Genomic DNA, 15,182 nt, shown 5'->3' with positions numbered 1-15,182 from the left:
TATTTTTTAAAAGAATAATGAGAGAGACTGGATAGAGTGAGGGTGGCTGAGAGCACCGAATGTGTGTGTATCAAACCTGAGGGTCATCTTGTTCCTCCATGCTATACTGTGCTCCACCAGGCCCTTCATTCACTTTGTCCCTGAGCAGGAACCCCAGTCGAGTCATCAGTGTGTTGGCGGCCTCGTCTACAGATGGAGGAGGACCCAGATCCTGGCTTTCTTCTCCTGTGAGAGAATAAAAGAGAACAAGAGAGGTAAAGCCATGTTTATAAAGTATAACCCACCTGAAGTTGTGTGCTACAAAGAATTTGCGCCAAACAATGCTGTTGTTGCATAACACCAGGAAGAAGAATATGATCAAACACAATGATAATCACACACACAAAAAATAGTCAATAAGTTTACAATAAGTTGCAAAATTATAATAAAAATAATTTATATAGAAAAAAACTGCTAGAATTTCCCTAGTTAATTATGCCCAGCAGCACTGATATCTCAACCAAGGGTGCATTTATTAGATTAAAAATTACTGTAAATACAGTAATATTGGCAAATTTAAAACAACCATTTTCTATTAGAATACATATTCAATGCAATTTATTCCTCTGATGGAATTTTCCGCATCATTACTCCAGTCTTCAGTGTCACATGATCCTTCAGAAATCATGCTTATTTGCTGCTCAAGAAACATTTATGATTATTACAAATGTTGAGCGTAGAAATGAGAGTCAAGACATTCACAATGTTACAAAACAATATGAATGGATTTATACATCATTTATTATTTCACTCAGCTGAAAGTAGAATAATTAGGTGTAATCACATATTCGGTATTTCCTAAACCATTCATGGACATTCATTTTGGTAGGATTTTTAAAAACTGTAAAACGAAGTGATTTTGGCATTCAGAGAAACTGCTTTCTTGACAACATAGGGATTTTTATGATCCTTGCAATTCCACATTGTCTAATGCATAAAAGTACAACTTGGCCGTCGCTACCACATCCATACTTTATGTGGTGTCTTTCAAATTTCAACCTCAAACAGCTCCATTGGAATGAAATTTGCCCATTTCAGCCTTTCAGTTCTGCTCACTGTCAAACATCCCCATCGTCATACATCCTTAAAAACCAAGTGACACAGCAGATAAGCACATGTAAACCAACCACACTCGCTGTTGTGAATTAGCAGTGAGACAGCAAGACCCCAAAAGGCCTAAACTGTAAAACTCACAATCCCTATCAATAGGATGTCTGCGTAGATGAAGCGTCTGAGCCTGTGCGTTCATATACACAAGTCAAAGGCTGATCGCTAGACTTCAAAAGAAGAGGTGTCCCACGGTGGCTAAATCCACAGTGAGAAGAGCTTTTTCCAGGATTAGTTTTTTCCCCCATGCCTTTCACCGCACCATCAGAACAGAGCAGAAGAGACCCGACTGCAAAACAAACTGAGCCTTTCCCAGAAATACGGAGCGAGTTGCTACACCTCTAAGGCACAGACTCATCTTACTGTCAAACCTGTCCTCAGAGACTAGAAATTTCTCTCAGATAAACCAAAGCCTCAGGCAGCAGCGGCTCTGCACAGTTAGATTTTATAAGTTGCCCTGAAAAGTAACTTTACAAACTGTCTGAAAGAAAAAAAATCTTGGTATAACAGACATCTAATGAGTTCTGAACAAGAAGGATCGACACAATAGATGCTACAGCTAAATATGCTAATTCAGTCAAAGCATGTCAATGGCTGTCTATATCTCAAAACCTTAAATGAGCTAAAATGAGAATTTCTGCGTTTCCGCATACGTAGCATGCATTTTGATAGGAAAAGATGACAAATACGAAAAAACTGAAAAATGCATGCAAAAATTTCGGACTCAGTGTGCAATGACCTTTAGAATGTTTCAGCTAGTTGTGTAGTATGTCCCCAGCTTTAGTGAACAGTTCTTAAATGAACTATTTTGAAGAACATTTAACAAATCTAAAGAACTATAAAAGAACCATTTCTGCATTTGAAAGGTTCCATGGATGTTAGATTTTTTTGCCAGGTTGCACATTTGGCTTCTGCGCATGTAGTTGTCTATGCAGCCACTATTTAAAGTCGTGCAAAGAACAATACTTTTTCCAGACAATATAACAAAGCCTACAAATTGGTTTCCTGTTTTGAATTTTGTGCCTCTGAATTGACACGTGGGAATTCGTTCGGTTTAACACACGCAGACTCTGGCAATCTCTTTTTTTTTTTTTTTTTGCAGTCGCAACACAAAATTGTTGTCATGGCAACTATGGATTTTCTAAAGATTATGCTGAAGCATCTGTCTCCTTCAGTCAACAAACATTCTTCCTAAATTTTTCCTCCTTCGCTCATTGGTTTCCCTGTACCTCCGGCAGGATGTATGTCACTTGTGACAGCATATAATAAAGTTCAGAAACCCACTAATGACACCAGCAGGAGCTGAAATAGCACATTGGTGGAAAGATCTGTTCATTACAAGCAGAAAGTCGGCAAGGTTTGTTTTTCCTGTGCTCTCTTTTTATTCTTTTGTCCCACAATGTCATCCGTTTCAGAAAATGCTGGGCCTCTTCAAAAGTTCTCTGGCCCACATATGGTATAAAAAAAATAGAAGGAAAAAAAAAAAAAAAATGACAGTTCTGAACTGATGATTCACAAACATGCCAGCAATGGTGGTTTGAAGGTAAGCCTGAGGATGCAAGCAAAAGAAAATATTCAAAACATCCACATATTTGTGGACCACACGCGTATCTTAAGGCACAAGCATAAACAATCATAGACGCGTACTCATGCATGACAATCTCGCAGTTAAAAGAGCGCATTAATGCACTTCTGTATGAGTGATGATGAGCCATCCGATAATCAGACAGGCCACAGGGGGTGGGAGAAAAAAAAAAACGGTAAAAAAGGATAAACACAAGGTGATTTATGACCAATAGTTTTGTTATGGCTGAGATCAGATAGGGATCTTCTCCCAGTCTATTCAGCTTTAAAAAAAACAGGTAAATAATCACAAAAATGACATAAAAATAGTTCATGAACGCTGTTCTATAACAAAAAATACTAATATTGGAAATAGTAAGTAATATAATTAATTGTCATAAAAAAAAAATATGGTTAATTTTTTTTTACAAATGTGTATTATGTAATATTTGTGTATGCTAATGTCCCTTGCCAAATAAGAAGAGAATTTTTAAGGCAAATGTAAAAAATTAATTAAAATAAATTTTAATATAATTTTAATAAAACAATATATAATAATGTAAATATTATAAATATATTATAAATAATATATTAATATTTACTAATTAATTAAATAAATAAAATTAAATAATAAAATTAATGATGGTGTTTATAATTAATATTCATAAATGTGATTAATTTAATGAATTAATCAGCACATCATGCAGTTAATTTGATTACATTATTTAATCAATCAACAGCGCTAGTAAACGATAATAAAAATATTTAAAAAAACAAAACACTGTAGTGCCATGAGGATTCTGTCTGCGATTCATAATGACAAAACCAGTGATGTCACCACAAACCTCAGATGTTTAAGTCGCACGTCTCATCTGTAACACCCCCATGGGAGCTGCTTAAAGTTCCACTTTTTAACTCCACCACAGAGCAACAAATTCAGTTCCGCTTCCTGTTTCGGACCCCCCTGTGGGAGGAGAGTCCCGTGGGAAAACGTGCTGTTTGTGCTTTCACGAGAGCAAAAAGCATCAGCACTGCAGGGGTTTAAACCTCGTCATTTGTCATGTCGCTGCCTCTTGTAAAACCTACAGCACTGCACCAGTTATAGGAATGAAAATGCTGATGGATCCAGTGTCAGAGGTTTGACTTACAGCTCTTGCTATGCACTGCTGGGCTTTCAAAATCAGAGGAGAAATCACTGCCGTATAAAAGGCAAGCAATGGCACACAGCCTTTAACAAAACCACACATGCAAAAAGCTGCTAGCGCAGCAGAGAATGTAACACTCAGCAAAAACAGGGAAAAAATAGAATTGTTGATTATAGCAGGGTTGCAGTTAGCAAAGCAGGGTGCATTTAATCTAATAATTCAAATATCATTCCATTGCCTCTGACACAGGGTTTCCTACACTTGCAAAAGACTGCATACCGCCCCATTAACTGTGGGACAGCCAACAGTTGGCCTACTGTGACAGTACTGCAGAGCTGGGCACACTGGAGCTCTTTCTCAAGGCTTCCTGGACAACTATACACTAACTAGATTTTATTTGTTTATTTACATTTAAAATATGGTGCAAACCCAGGCAAAAGTTGCTGCTGTGATGCTAGGGTGTTATAAAGAGTTAAGCTATTCTAAGTATTTGTTCGGACATTTCTATAGATAGAACAACAGACAGACAGAAGAACAGATAGAATGAAAGTTAGAACGACAGCTAGAATGACAATGTTAGAACGACAGAATGTTAGAATGTTGGAATGATAGAACAATAAAATGATAGATAGATCGATAAAACAATAGATAGATAGAACGACATATAGATAGATAGGGGGTTTAAAAGAACACAGGGTTTAAAAACAGGAAAAAAAACAGAGAGAAACTAAATGAAAGACAGAGAAAGGAGACACCAAGCACAATCGGATGGGCTGAATTAGATCTGCCCGCAAGCAATGCCACTCCAAAAAAAGTCCATGTCCGAAAATAACGTCCCAAAGCTGGTTTGAGTTAACCAAGCAAAGCTTCGAGGCTCTCGGGGAGGAGAAGACGGCTGTACGATGACAGGGTGGCTGTCTGAACTGGGCGGCACAACTAACAAGCCAAGCACCAAGCTGTGGACCGGCTGTGCTGGCGGTTTAGAAATAGAAGCACAAGAAAAAAATAGAACAACAAAGGGCCTTGCAAACAAACTCTTGGCTAAATAAATAGGCTAGAGAAAAAGCTGGTCTGTCATTGTGAGACATTTTAAGCATGAAAAATGCAGTGTCAAATGAGTGGAAACACTTGAGTCTGCTTTCCAGAATTGAAGTGGCCGGTTGAGACGGCTAAGCCACACTGGTTTACATGGCATTGAGATTAATCAGATTTCCCTTGTATTAGACTACCTATAAAGCCTGTTAACAAGTTTTCTAGCTCATTTACATTCCCAGTCATAAGCCACATTTGATGCTAACAATACATTTTAGTCATAAACTGACTGTTTCAGCCTGAAACCTGAAAAATGGCCTAACCACTGTAAAATTCTAAAACGCAACCATGACCTTGTTCAAACAGGCAGTAAAACTGCACTGTCTTTGCCTATAAGGCTCAAATCAGTTTTGTTTTTCCCATTTCTGAACATGAGAAACTTACATGAAATCATTTTTTTAGAAGTCTTCCCCAAGTTGTTTGAAATCTGATTAAAATACTTTTTAATGAAATGTCTCAGTCTCACAATCCAACGTAATTATTTTCTTGTAATTTGTTGTCATTAAATGTACCCGCAGTGACAACAGCAATAAACATTTATTATGCACTGAAAAAAACGACTTCTTAATGAGAGTTTAATTAGTCTTTTGACTTGTTTTCCATTAAAATAATCTAACAGTCTTTAAAGCAAGATAAATTTACTTGAGCAACACAGGATAAGATATTAAGACTTGCTTTTAGACATGTATTTTGAAGTTAATGAGGTTATTTTACTTGGTTAATAAATATGACCCGAGTCTTAAGTCGCTGGGGTATATTTGTAGCAATAGCCAAAAATACATTGTATGGGTCAAAATTATTGATTTTTCTTTTATGCCAAAAATCATTAGGATATTAAGTAAAGATTATTTTGTAAATTTCCTACTGTAAATATATCAAAACTTAATATTTAATATGTAATATGCATTGCTAAGAACTTCATTTGGACAACTTTAAAAGCGTTTTTCTCGCTATTTTGATTTTTTGCACCCTCAGATTCCAGATTTTCAAATATTGTCTGATCCTAACAAACCATACATCGATGGAAAGCTTATTGATTCAGCTATCAGATGATGTATAAATCTCAATTTCAAAAAATTTACTCTTATGACTGGTTTTGTGGTCCATGGTCACAAATTAACTCAATAAATGAACATTTCTTCTATGAAACACAAAAGAAGACGTTTTGAGAAATGTCAGTGGTTTTTTTCTTCAACGGTAACCAAAACAGTTCAACTACCAAGATTCTTCAAAATATCTTTTTCTGTTTTCCACAGAAGTCTGGTTTAGTAAGTGAGTGTGAGTAAATAATGACCTTTAAAACAAATCCAAAGTGTTTTTTTCAGCAAAAGCACTGAAGTCTGAATTGAAAAAAGGATAAAGTTGGACTGAAAAAAATGTATTTGCCCTCCAGTGTGAACAAAACCCATGTGACCACAACAAGGTAAGCGCTACTGATGATGACTGCCATCTGAAGGCTACTGTGGCATCAATAAATCATCGCTCTCGCTTCCTTTCCACCAGATCACACCATTCACACCCCGGCCATGCATACATCTCATCTACTCTGAAATCACCTCTAATCGAGACAGATTACACCCCAGACGGGTCTCCAGTCCATCTCCATCACTATAATTGACACTCGGCCCGCGCAGGAGCGTTGCATTTCCATGCATCAAAGGTAAAGCGTCGACACGTGCGTTATTGCCCGATAGAGTAAAAAGCGTTCGACATTCCAGTTGTCCTCTTGAAACGCCAGAATAATCTGTCCTTCAAGACAAACCTTTCTCTATCTCCACCTCACCTTTCTCTTCTTTACTGTCCTCCTCCTCCTCCTCTTCTTCATCATCATCATCTTCTTCTTCTTGTTCTTCCTCGTTCTCGTTCTCATCCTCGCTTTCCTCATCGTCCTCAACTTCTCCCACCCAAACTTCTTCTCCGTACACCTCCCTCTGTCCATCTCTTACATCTCCAACGATACCCTGTGCACCTCTGGGACTGGTGCAGCATCCTGTCTGCAGCAGGGACTGATCAGACAGGCTCAGACTGGACGGACAGGCCCGAGATGTACAGCAGAAGTGAGACATCCATTGCCTGAAAAGCAAAGAGGTCCGACTCTGTCTTGTTGCCCCTAGGCCGGCTCGTCCTGTGCGGTCGTACGGACGCGTCCGCTTCCTCCTCTGCCACGTGCATCTGGCCCTAGTCCCGGCACACGCCTTCCTGACCGTCAAAGCAAAATCCATAATCCAAACAAGTGGTTGTCCCTTCTTACAGCTGGGGTCCAGCTCCTCAGGAGAATGTTGAGAAGGGAGAGTCTGATCTGTTCGTTTCAGGGTCCTTGCAGTCGCAAGGAAAATGAGCACCCTGCTTCTTTTCTCCTTCAGAACAGTTTGCGGCTGTCAGTGAATGGGGAGGAGAGGACTTCGACGGCAGTTTGGTTGCTCTGCTGAGCTTCAGAGAAACCGCTGGCTCGAGCTTTAACAGAAACCATGAGGAGTCTGAAGAGTCGGAGTCCAAACACCACAAAAGGAGGGAGGGAGCGAGCAGCAAGAAACCACTAAACCCATCGTTCTGTGTTCCCGGCTCAGTGCAGTTAAAAATGTTGGAAAGGCATGTGTCTCAAGCACACACACAAGGCCTGCACAAGCAGAGAATGAAAAAAACATTAAACGAGAGTTTAGGAAAGGGTTAGGCTTACTGGTCCAGAGCATATCCAGGTCAACAATCCCAGCCAAGCCAGAAGTGACTTTGAGGAAAGCCAGCTTCTGGTTTTTCAAAAGAAAAGGTCCCCCTATTCCACTAGAGTGCATGTACAGACTGTAACGTCATTAACATCTCCGGGACCCAAGATAAGAGACGGTCAGGATGACCCCAAAACAAACGGAGAGGAGAACAGTGACGGGCAGGAGCGAAGCAGAAAAACAGATGGTAGTGCTTAACGAAGCGTGTAAGGCTGGGGGTCGGATTACGCTGTTGTTGGTCACAGGCACAGGGCTGTTTGAACCAAAGGGGCTGGGGTCGCTCCTCTCTGACCCTTATGGCCCCAAGAGATGTATTCTATTGGGGGTGAGAGTGTTTGGTCCAAGTAGGTCACGTTTCACTATAACCCCAAAACACTCAATCATTTCAGTTGTAGATGGACTCTACTCTAATCAGATATTTCATCCCTGACCACAACTGGCTCTAAAACAGGATTTCATTTATTATTTCAGTCCCACTTTATATTAGGTTGCCTTAACTACTATGTACTTACATCAAAAAGTAAGTACACTGTACTTATTGTGTTCGTATTGCAAAACACTTCTTTTGAAGCTATTGAGGTGGGATGCGGGTAAGGTTAGGGACAGGTTTGGTAAGGTTTAAGGGTGAGTCAAGGTGTATGGGATAGGTCAACAGTGTAATTATAAAAATTACTTACCGAATTACATGCAGGTATTTTTAATATATAAGTACAATGTAAAAACATGTATGTACACCATAAATGCATTGTATCAAATTATTAATTTATAAGTACATAGTAGTTAAGGAGATAGAGACAACAGTAAATATAAACCTCTATATTCATCAACACACATTTCTTCAAGAACATTTGTATGCCATACTTTCTTTTTTCAAAATATTGCTGATAAGTGAATACAAAGCTTTTATCGTACTACTAACAATTGGGTAAAAAAATAAATAAATAAATAAATAAAATCTTCAGCTGCTATGCAGATGCAACACAGCAAGGTTATTATAGTTTTGAATTTTTAAATTTGTTTTATTTTAATATCGTTTTAAAATTTGCTATGAAATTCAGTTTAGTTTTTATTAGTTTCATTAATATTTTTGTTAGTTTTAGTTTAGTTTTTATTTTGTGAACACATTTTAAATGAGTTTTTATATAGTTTAGTTTCTGTTTTAGTTTCAGTTTTAATTCAAAGTTTAGCAGAATCAACAGATCACTTCCAGAGCGAAGGCCAAAGAAAGATTTAGCATAATTTAACCTTAGTGAGGCAAACGTTTAGTGATAAAATTAACCCATGCTGAGATTGACTAGATGGAAAAAGTATACAAATATACAGCAAAGGAAGCAAGCCTTTTTACTACATAAATCTACACAAGTTGCGCTTAATGTCATATCTAATGGTTTGTTGAGATATTTAATATGAAAATAAACGTAGCCTAATTTGGTTATATGTCTTTTTTTTTTATTTAACCATAATCATGATAACCATCATAACTGTGTGGGATGAATGAAACTGAATAATAATGGCAATCGTAGGCCTATTTAAAGGCTCACATTTGAATATGTTATTTTCTTTATTTATGAAGAATTATAAGCGTGTGTATGATGTGATTTAGCCTATGCATATTTATATATTCGAAAGTTTGGCAGTGATCACAAGATCACCGCAAGTTTTGTATTGTTTACAGAAAGGTGCGTTCTCATCTTTTTTTTTTTTGTTAATTATCATGTTGCATGTCTGTTTTTCTTCAAAGCACCAACTTGCCTAATGTTGGTTTGATTGCTTGTGTTAGATGAGAAAATGAATAAGTTTGCCTTCCTGATGTTGTAGATTAATGCGGGTTCGGTTCGGGTCGCGACTCTCTGTCTTTGTCAAACGGTTCTGGTCTGTTAGGCTACAGAAATAAATTAGTGCTGCTGTCGGATAACGGGTCGGGTATTCTGTTGGTGCACATTTACCAAACAGGACCCGTGCAGGACTCCGTCAGATAACTCCTTGCGCATGATTCGCCATTTACAGGTCTTTCCCTAATCGGCCACACAGCTCAAATATTTTTCAACCAAGGGGTTAGAACGTAATGATTACGAAAACGATTATTTATTTTTGTTAATCATTATTTTATTTCAGTTAGTTTTTCAATAACTGTTGTTAGTTTCGTTTCGTTTTAGTTTTTCAAATATTTTGACATTTTTATTGAAATAGTTTTTAGTTTTAGTTTACGAAAATAACCTTGCAACTAGGGCTGGGCGATATGGCTGAAAACTGTATCACGATATCAGTGTTTCATATCGGTCGATATCGATAATTATTGATATTTTTTTTAAGGTGGTACATCAAGTTCGTGGTATTACCAGTCTTGGCGGGGACGACGGTCTTGCAGAATTTGCAGACGACATTTGGTCTGACTACGGTCAGACTTATAATATCCAAAAAACTGCCATACTGGCGAGCTGACTTTCTCTTTTATTTACAATTTCCTCGCTCGCTGCGGCACTCATTTTCTGCTTATGACGAAGAATCCAGCAGACCAGCCAGGTCTGGCTGCAGACGTGCACTCTCAGCCGCGCGTGCGCACTTAGACACGAGACAACGATATGGCGCAACCAAAAAGATACTGTTACATGATTGGCTGTTAGCGTGTCACTCCCTACGTTGCTAGGTTACCAGAGAGCGAGTGCCTTTGTTAATGCAACCAAACTTGCTTCGCAACCTTCGTTTTCTTCCGACGAAGAATAAAAAATATCGAACGTTTTAATCGAACACATTTTTTATTGATATCGTTCACGTGTCTATCGCGATACATATCGTTATCGTTTTATCACCCAGCCCTAGTTGCAACACAGAATACAACATCAAAACAATGCAGTGTGTTTTAAATGCAGATGTGTTGATGTGGTTAAAATGAGGTTTCATGCTCTGCCACATCTCATAGCTTTGATTTAAAATCGCTTAAAGAACTGCAAAAACATTAAGGAAAAAAATGAGGCATGACAAATGTAAAGACAACTGACAAATGCTACTGCTCAAAGAAGCTTAAAGAGTACTGTCTCCTTAACCTACATGACACAACTACAACAGTTCCTACTGACTTCCCGTGACAGAAACCCTGAGAGAACATTGAACATGTGGCACAGAGAGAAAGACAGACTTCCCACATTCTCTAAAAAAAAAATAAGATAAAATGACGGGAAAGGTGACGCTCTGGATTCTGGCATCTCCTTTGAAACTATCTTGACAAATCAAGTGTGAGTCTGGACAGTGGGGGACACTTGAGTGTAAATAACCCAAGAAACAACAGCTGAAAACAAGAAAAGAGACAACCCTACTTCCACCGGAGGGGAGAAATCTAAATTTAAACATACAAAATTAAGCAGAGCACTGGTCTGTTTTTTTATTTATTTCTGGATTCTTGGACTTAGAGTGCACTGTTACTTGTCTAATATGTTTTACTATCAAATCCACAGCATTCAATACCTGTTGATAGAGTTTAATGGCTTTGTTGGTCATCATTTACTCCACTTCATGTTGTTCCAAACCTGTACAACTTTCTTTCATCTGTGGAACACAGAAGATATTTTGACGAATGTTTCAAATGTTTTTGCATTTACAAAGAATGTCGTTGGGATCTAAAACAACTCTTCACCCCACGGACTTTCACTGAATGGACATGAAACACTGAGACGTCTTTTAAAGGAATAGTTACTGAAAATTCTGAACCAAACAGTTGTTGGTTCCCATTGACTTCCATATGTAGGGGAACAAAATACTATGGGAGTCAATGGGTACCATCAACTGTTCAATTACCAGCATTCTTCAAAATATCTTTTTTATGTTCAACAAAGAAACTTGTACAGACAACATTTTAATTTTTGGGTGACCTATCCCTTTAAAATATCTTTATATCTTGACTTTACACTTCCAGATGGATTTTCTCATCCAAGAATTTTTAAGCACAAGAGAAAAACATTTTGAGAGTCCCTCATTCCAGTGCAAGTAGTGAGGTATGGGAACACTCAAATATTCCTTTGGGCTCTTTTTATTAAAGAAAAGTACTAGTCAGAATGCTTCAGACAAACAGCAGATGATACATTTAGACTCGTGTGAAAAGTACATTTGTAAGGAAATAAAAGACTTGTAAGGAAGTAAAACAGGGTTTCCTCGTGATTTCAATGGTCCTGTGCCATCTGTTGGATTTGCATAAGATAATAACAAGAGCACATACACCAATTGTTTAAATTAAGATGCAGCCAAATGTGCTAGTATTAAACCTCATATAAGAAACCGTTTTTTTGTCTATTCCAGACCAAGTAGGTAGAGGAAGCCTTGGCACATAGAAGGCGATAACCCACGTCACAGAAGGTGTGAAAGATTTCGTGGCAGCTCTGGAAAGTGACAAGCGTTGTATTTTAAAGATATCCCTACGATTACCAGACAGTCTCCCACATGAACAGGTCTAAAGATGACAGATCTTCAGCGATCTGTTACTAATATAATGACAGCGCTTCTCCATTCCTGCTCATGCTGTCATACGGTTTCACATTCGCCGGCGACAGAACTGCCAGGACACCTGCTAATACAGGAAACCCAACACTCATTTACAGGAAGACACCTTTAGAAGATCCCAGTGTAGACAGAGGATTCTATGCTGTGATTGGCTGAGGAGACAGAATGTTCATGGCAATGTTGTCAGTTTTTGCAGAGTGACTTTAGACTCCTCTGGGGTATAACATACCGAATTCATGTTGAAAAGATGCAATTGCACTACTTTGTTTACATTTAGATGTCCAGGTTAACACGAACTTGGATATTTTGCAGTTTTTGCTGAGCTTGGACAATCTTGTGAAATTTCACCAAATAGTCAAAGCACACATTTGCTTTAGAACCGCCGATTGATGTTTGCTTGGTTTTGAACTGAAGTGCTCAGCATTGGATTCATGTGTGATGAAATACTGATTTTTGAGACATGAGAAAAAAAATGAGGTATCAATTTAGATTTAAATGACATTATCTCACAAAATGTGTTTTCCTTGATATATACAGTATCACTTTTTCATATACAAAAGAAATGTGTACTGTCCTGTCATGTTAGAATTACAGGTAATAATGTCTATCCTAGCATTTATTTCAATCAGTGAAGGAATTAATAATCCACTGATAAAGCAATATATATATATATATATATATATATATATATATATATATATATATATATATATATATATATATATATATATATATATATATATATATATATATATATATATATATATACACACACACAAATTTAAGTTAATATTGATTTATTATATGAATTAATTTATTCATTTTATTTAAGATCTAAGAACAGGTAATGTCAACATATCTGTCAAAAAACAGTGAATTAAATGATTACATTTCAAAATTAAGTTGTTATTTTTTAAGGTAAAAACATGCTTTATCCCAGGTCTCAAAAATACAGAAGCATGGTTTGCAGGATAGCGGGGTCAGATCCAGATTGTTATTTTAGAGCTGTGAGAACTAAACTCTGAATGACAGTTTTCCCTTGGGCTGCATTTTGAGGCGGTTTACACTCTTCTTCTGCAAAAAAAATCTGTCAAAACCACATCTTTGTTTGTGATATTAATGCATTTTGGAATATCCAGTTAGCTATATTAGGCATATCCAGGAAACAACTGAGGAAGTTAACACAAGCTAAAACAATCACCAGAAAAAAAATCCCTTCATCATAAACAATAATCAGCATAAACAGCTGACACACTTATTTTCCTTAAATCATAATCAGCAGTGATAATTATATAAGAAGTCACTTTCTCAGAATGCTATTAACCAGCAAGAGCTTTGATGCCCTCCTGAATGCCATGCATTTTAACGTCTCTCTCACGCTTGCTTGTGTAGACGCTTCTTGTTTTGGTTCTGCCACAAAATACAACAGCTGGTCTGTCCACGCACCCAACACCCCGTCAGAAGTCATCCGTCACGATTTGTATGCTGTGATTCTATTTTAACGAGGAGTGACGGCTCATTTATGTCCCTGGTGATAAGGTGGCACCAGGGAGCAAATAGCACTCGACAACAGGCATCCTCAAATGATGCAGTTAAGATATGTAAAGCTTTGCAATGGAGATCAGTGCATCTTTGACTATGTCCACAATTGCCATTAGTCCCATTTTATATGTCCATTCTATGTACGTCATCTGTACGTGTGTTTTTATGTTCTTGTTTTTTGTTTACCTGCACGTAATATGACTAATAAAGGGGTCATATGATGCGATTTTAAGTTTTCCTTTCTCTTTGGAGTGTTACAAGCTGTTACAAACACTCCACACGCTAAGACTTTCTTTATAAAATGTAAGACCCGACCACGCCTTCCTAAAAGAGGCTCACTCAAACACGCCCCCACATGTCTATGTTACAGTGTGGGAAGATTTGCAAAACACCGCCCAAACATATACGCAAAAAAAGAAGGCGGAACTATTATTCTCGCTGTAGTATTGTTGCTGCCGCCGGCGCCATATCCTGGAGATGCTGCGTTTTCGTTGTGAAAGCGAAAGTACTTTGTTTGGGCTTCCAAAAGAGGACACAACTAGAAATCAGTGGTTAAGTTGTATTTACATCACTGTTCCAGAACAGTTCAACCCAAATATTAGAGTGTGTGCAGCGCATTTTACAGAGGACTGTTTCCTGAACCCGGGAGTAGCCTACAATGCTGGCTTCCACAAAGGCTGTTTCTATAAAGTGGGGCAATTCCAACTTTGCAAGGACAGTCTAGCGCTTCTGAGTATGTTTTCTTATTTAAAGAATTTGCCACTGACCATTCAAACATGAGTTTTGAGCAGTGTAGAGTAGCGCTTGTTGTTTGTTGTTTCTCCGATCACAAATGCAGAGACCGTATAAGTCGTTATAATCAGTAATTATGTCCCCACTGGATGCAACAAATGCCTCGTTTATAATGGGTTTTATTGTTTTGGTCTCGTCGCGCTGGGACACGGCATCACAATACGGTAAGGGGCGTAACATTCCCGTCACACACTTGAGGCATTCGCCCAATCACAACACACTGGATAGCTGGCCAATCAAAGCACGCCTTGCTTCTCAGAACGATAAGCTTTAAAAAAAATTGATGCGTTTCAGAAAGGCGGAGCATAGAGGAGCAACAATAATGTACAGTACGTGGAAAATAATGTGTTTTTTGAACATTAAACCGCATAAAATACACAAAATAATGTTATTTTTAGAATGTAATATGACCCCTTTAACTGACATCAGATAACCATGAACATAAATGTGTACTTAAATGAGTGAAATATTAATTACAAATCTTACTGGGTGCTTCAAGCTAATATTTTTGCCCATTTTAACATTTTAACAAGCCACACAATTTGAGGTATCATTTACATCCAAATCATAACAACGCACCAAAGTTGAATGCTTTTGGAGTTGTTCAAACCACTAACCCTAAGAATGAGCAATAAAAACAGCGATGCTTGACAAAACAAGTGTAACCGAACCAACAAGAACAAGTGTAAGT

The 15,182-nt window shown here is 37.8% G+C and overlaps 1 protein-coding gene across 1 annotated transcript in view; it reads right to left on the bottom strand.

The window, feature by feature from the left end:
* tanc2a (tetratricopeptide repeat, ankyrin repeat and coiled-coil containing 2a) overlaps window positions 1-15,182 on the bottom strand; it is a 146,216-nt gene that overhangs the window by 36,832 nt on the left and 94,202 nt on the right. Inside the window, exon 5 of the mRNA XM_079379852.1 lies at window positions 77-225. Within this exon, the coding sequence (XP_079235978.1) occupies window positions 77-225 (149 nt within the window). The remainder of the gene's footprint in view (window positions 1-76; window positions 226-15,182) is intronic.

This window comes from Barbus barbus (assembly GCF_936440315.1).
Source record: "Barbus barbus genome assembly, chromosome: 3".
NCBI lineage: Eukaryota > Metazoa > Chordata > Actinopteri > Cypriniformes > Cyprinidae > Barbus > Barbus barbus.
The sequence above is the reverse complement of the archived record's forward strand: the minus strand, read 5'-3'. Positions and strand labels throughout refer to the sequence as shown.